Source organism: Limulus polyphemus, unplaced genomic scaffold (assembly GCF_000517525.1).
Source record: "Limulus polyphemus unplaced genomic scaffold, Limulus_polyphemus-2.1.2 Scaffold1445, whole genome shotgun sequence".
Taxonomy (NCBI): Eukaryota; Metazoa; Arthropoda; class Merostomata; order Xiphosura; family Limulidae; genus Limulus; species Limulus polyphemus.
Genome location: NW_013667055.1, coordinates 12,941 through 18,934, shown reverse-complemented (window position 1 = coordinate 18,934; position 5,994 = coordinate 12,941). Strand labels below are relative to the sequence as shown.

Sequence of the window (5,994 nt, the reverse complement as noted above, 5' to 3'; positions counted from 1 at the left end):
TTTGAAACTGTAGAATAGTATTGAAAAACATGATAATGCTTGTTTGTCACATTAGACATGACTCCACAATCGGTTATCATTTAAACATGTAAATTTTCACTGTTATTGTATCCTTCATATTTATGCTGAAAAACAAGATAATTATCAATACCATAAATTTCATTGGTTAGTGTTTAGTTTGACATCACGCCTTTTTTTTACTTTCTTTCTTTCTGTCTTCAGAAAACTGAAAGCTTAGTCTTAATACCTGTTCGAAAAAAATGATTTCACCAGAGTACATTTCTTGACTCTTTCTAGGAATATCTGTTATGTAGCTCTGAATATCCTAATCATGTGTTCATACAGTTCAGAACAGCCAGTAACACATAATGAAATAAATGGAAAACTACAGTTAAAAACAAATTTTCTGATCCTTTGTTTCACAGCCACTTACATCTTGTACTGAAGAATATAATTTTAAGTTTAGAAATGAACTAATATCTAAGAAATATATCTAGATTAAAACTATATATATCTATATAACTAAAATTTTTACTCTTGTGATTTTGACATGTTTTTAAGAAAGCGTAAATAGTTAGCTGTTTGTTTATCATTATTTTATGTAGGAAATAATACTTTCAAAATGAATAACTTCTCACTTCACTTAATATTTTCATAGTGTTGCCATTTTACTTTTATTCCCCTACTTTTGACTGCATAAATATTCTTTCCACTCTGATTTCGTTTCATTATGGATTGAACTGTTGAACCAACAAGTTTAAACTTTTTAAAGTTAATACAGTTGTCATACAGTTTTCTAGTTCATGGGCAACTGTATTAGCCAAATGTGCATGGACCTTATATTGGGAAATGAACTTTGACTATAATTCTGAATTTACTACAGGAAATGTGGCAAGCTTTGAGCACAATGTACAACTTTGTTGTACACAAAATATCGGATGTTATGAAAATAATTTGTACTCAAGATGTGTTTGTGAATTGGCAATATCATTCTGACAGGTCCAAGTGCAAGGTGATGTTCATATGAATAATAAAAATAATTTTGTCTATTGTACAGTCTGAATATTACAGTTGTATAATTTCTAGAATGTCTGGTATGTAAATATAGTTTTTCGGTATCCCTGTATATTGTACTTGGTACTTACTCTCATTTTACCATTAGTCGCCAATAAATACGTAATGTCTGGTAAACTGAGTTGTTGATAACTGTCATCAAATAAGTAATACTACGTTGAATAGCACTATGTGAAAGCTTGCGGCATACACCCTTTGACCAACACCCATGAACACCAGGTTGAAAAGGTTTAAATTCTATTGGATCTTTTGAATTGGCTTTTATACTACCTGTTTCTGCTTATTACTGGGTTAAATTTTTAATGAATCCTCATATAGTTAGTTATTTAAATTTTATATTATCAGAGTACAATTTGTAGAGTGTGTTAAGATTTTTTTTTAATGAAATTTGGAATGTTTTATTAGATATTGTGTTATAATTAATCTATCATTTATTTTCTTTTTTGCAGATCTTTTGTTCACGCTGTAGTGCTAACTTTGTTCCATTACCACAGTATGGCATAACCAAACCTGTTCGTGTCTGTAATGGTTGTTTCGTTTATCAAGTAACAGGATTAATGGTTCAACAACAGGTCTGACAAGAGTGAAAGAGAGGCTTACTTAAAGTTATCATAAGAGAGAGAGAGAGAAAATATGTACTTCATTCTTCTTAAGTGTCAAAAATATTAAGCTCATATGAGAATTGAAATCTGTATGTTAAAAATTAAATAGATTTATCTTGTAAATTTCTGCTTGTATTTTCAATATTATTTAAATGTTTGTTTTTAGTTGAAAAGCAACTGCTCTTCCACTTGGTCACAGTTCTTGAAATACAAAATACTAATCTCCATTTTAACACTTTTTTTCTTCATTATAAATATTTGTTGAATGGAGATAATAATTTTGTATTAAATATTTGTTTAGGAAATTAAATTGGTGTACAGTCTGCAATATAAACCAAGTGCATGGTAAAATTGATAATTCCAGTCCTATTGTCAAAGTGGGAATGTATATAAAAAAAAATAAATTGGTATTTTTGTGATTTTATAATTCTCGTACCATTTTTCATAATTTTGAAATTACAGTTTATTGAAAGTGAAATTTTCATCTAAATAATATATAGGAAATATATTGCATTGCTTTTCAATACTAAATTGAGTTCATATGTGCATTATGCTCACGTGTTAAGAGATTTAATTGCATTGCTTTTCATTTGTACGACTGAATCTTGAAGGCTATAATTAAAATATTTAGTATACCTATGATACTTGTATATTAAACTTTCCAATATATAATATGGGAAATAAAAATTTTCATAAACCTATTGAAAAAATACAGTGTTAGAGTTAAAAATTTTCTTTAAAGAAAGTTTACTCTAAAAAGTTAAAATTGGAGAGCACATTGATTGTGAAATAATGCGACTCTTAAAGAAATAAACATTCTTCTTATGATCCCAATAGCTAGAGTAATATTATTTCACCTTTAAAATGTTTTGGATACTTTTCAGAGACATACCCAGATATTTATCTTTTTGTAAGTGTGGACCAAACCATAGACTTTCATAGCAGCTTGTCTTTCTCTTTATGTTCTTTGAATACTTGTGTTTTGATCAGCCTAAACAAATCTTTTTGTTGTTGTTTTTTCTTGTATCATTGAGACCTTTCTGAATTTTAAACTTCAGAGATTACGTGTTTGTTGCATAGTAAGATTAATTGTATTTTAAGAATGATTATGTAACACTTATGTATAAAAGATTTGCAGCTGATAAAATGTTACCTGAGATTTGTGTTGGGTTGGAAGTAAAGTATAATTTAGATATGGCCTGGAAATATTGATGCTTTTGCATATTTTGCTTAAGTGAAATAAATGGAAACAAGTACCAAGAGTGTCTGGAATTTTTCTTTTAACTATTGTGATGAGATTTTTTATTGGACAGTTTGTTTTTTCAGCTTTTTACTGGAAAGAAGTTTTTGTTCAATTACAAATAAAGCCATGTTTTTAACAGCATGAAAGCCAGTTACTATTGCAATATAGTATTCATTTATCAAAAGTTACATATTTTGTTTGTTTAAGGTTACTTGTAAATAGTTTAATTATAAAAACGTGGATACCTGTATTATGAAATTACAAACACATTGTATGTATCTACCCACCATGAGTAATAGTTATATCCTTATTTTCTGACTGTGATGGATTTTACTCACTCAGCAGCTCTGTATAAAATTGCATAAATCTTACTTTATGATGTTTATAAGTAAAATTTTTCATTAGGTTCTACTTTTCCACTCAATAATCTTTTTGTTGATTTACACTGAAAATAAGTGTATATACAAAACATATTACATCTGTTGTATTATTTTAAATGTTTCAGAAATATCTTATTGTAAGGTAGTTGCTGTGGAAAGTTTAAAAAAATCTACGTTTATTGTTAAACCTTGAAAACCATTCTTAAGGAAGTGAGTGTCCTAACTTTCAGTAAGCAAGCTGAGTATTTTTGTATAGTTTTTATTGCTTAGGCATGATTATCATTTGCTAAGTTTCTGATTGTCAAATTGAAAAATAAATGATATTGAAGTCTATATTATGATAACCTGTTTCAAAGTTTTTAACTTGCAAGTGTATGTTTTGCTTATAGAATGTTGTGAAACTTGTAAAAGAAAGTACTCTTCTTATGAATACAAGAATAACAGCACAAACATCTTCATTTCAAGTTATGTAATTAGATAACAGAGGCTATACATAGCTGTTGTCAGTCTTCCCAATATTACAGATGTTACATAATTAAGGACCTGGCAGTTGGGGAGACATTTTAAGTATGATGTACAATTTATTGTACACAAAATATCAGATGTTATAAAAGTGTTTGTACTTAAGATTTGTGAATTGACAATATCAGTCTGACTCGGATTCTGAGAAGTTGGAGTGCAAGGTTATGTTCATGTGAAGAATAAAGATACTTTTGTCTATCATATAGTTTGTGTATTGCATTTGGATAACATCTAGAATATCCAAAATGCATATCTAGTTTTTTCACCATTTCTATTTGTTCTATTTGTAATTATCCTCCTCTATCATTAACTGTTGCTAAATTAGTAATGTAGGGTAAAATGAATAGTTTAATTCTGACAAATATAAAAAAACAAATACATAATACCATGTTGAATGGCACTCTGTAAAAAGTTGTGGCATATGCGCTTTGAACCCTATCCATGCGTCTAGGATTAACTCCATTAAAATGTTAAAATCAACATATTAAATTGAATTTTTTTAGTCCAACTCAAACTAAATCATTGCATAAGAACATCATTTATGACACAGCAGTATATTGCTCTTCCCTTGCTCTTGGCCATCTTTTTGAGCTTAAACTTGATAGTGATAATTTCAAGAGTGGAAAAATAATAGTGTTATTATTGCTATTATTGACTCCATATTTATTTGCATTGGTGCTATACTATTGCTTCCAAGTATGTGTATGGGTATGACATAAATGTACACTGACTGCCACTTTATTTGGACCCTCTTTCAATATTCAACTGAATCTTTCTCCACCATAGACTCTTTAGTTTTAGCTCATTCAATAAGAGTTATGATATGTAATTTGTTTACAGGTATTTTCAGTAATAAATACAAGATTCGGATTTATTTTAAAATGTTCAATGATATAAAGACCTGGTGATTATGCTAGCCAAGAAAGATAACAGAAGTCATAATGCTCTTTAAACTAATTTAAAACAAAACAGGCATTGTTAATTGTTACAATATTGTCTATCTTGGAAGAGCTCTTGTTCATCAGGCTGGAAATTTAGCAAAGGGCTCAAACTATACACGAGGACTTTCCCTACTCTATTACATCATCTTCAATAGCTTACACTGTTGGAACCACAGGTCAAGTGGTTTTCACTATATTTTTATTTTACCGTATGTAGAGAAAAAGGGATGAAAAATGACGTAAGACTATGTGACATGTTTCCAGTCATTTATTACCTATATTTTGCACTCTAAGCATCACTGGGACCATGATTTTCTCCATGCATCTGAGATAAGTAGATTTGGACTGGTTGTCAGATGCCCTTGGACATTTTTTTTTTGTCTTTTGTTATAGTTGGTGCTATTTAATTAACGATTCTAGTTTTCTTTTCTCTTCCCTCTGTAAGTCATCAATGGTTGACAGTCAGTTTTTCTTAGTTACAGATATATTCATTATACGTTTCCATTCTTGACAGATGTACGTCATTGAACAACCTGTCATAAAGGGAAAAAAAGGTATGCGATAGGATGCACCTATTAGACAGGCGCCTATTATTACGCCACTTTAAAAGTCAGAGATCCTTATTCTTATAAATTGTCTTGCAAACTAACCTTGATGCGACTACATCGCTGCATTTGCAATGCTCAGTCAACCACCTGACACATCGCATTATCAGTGTTTTAGATATACTAATAGGCAAAGTGTTTGCAGAGAGAGGGTCCAAATAAAATAACCACTTAATATTTTTAAAATCAATGATCAACTGCAACAATATATTAAAATTTTGAAGTAACCTCCATCTTTTGTACCATCTTAAATTTTATGGTTTTACGAATTTTCAGAAATTCTTGGAAACTGAAAGAGACTAGTTATATTGCTCCCTATAATTTATTGTAATTTTGTTGATGCCATTTGGGTAGAATATTGAATAATTTTAAAAACTATATTAATGGCAGCACGCTTGAAATTTTGGCAAATACATATTAAATATTCAAATGCCCAAAGAGAGAGTAGACTTTAATGTAAAGTCCGATAAAAATAGGATTTATACAAAAATACAATTATTTGGGGTTGATTTTAGCAATGGGTACAACGCAGATAACCCATTATGGAGCTGTGTACTTAACCTTTTTCTTCAGTTATTTTGATTTGAACTTAATTACTTGAGGAGAAATAATTAATAATCATGGGTA

At 29.5% G+C, this 5,994-nt stretch overlaps 1 protein-coding gene across 1 annotated transcript in view; it reads left to right on the top strand.

Moving 5' to 3' along the window:
• LOC106463607 (lateral signaling target protein 2-like) overlaps positions 1-4,022 on the top strand; it is a 69,075-nt gene extending 65,053 nt beyond the window's left edge. The window contains 1 exon segment of the mRNA XM_013923657.2: positions 1,524-4,022. Within this exon segment, the coding sequence (XP_013779111.2) occupies positions 1,524-1,652 (129 nt within the window). The 3' untranslated portion in view covers positions 1,653-4,022.
• The last annotated feature ends 1,972 nt before the right edge of the window (positions 4,023-5,994 follow it).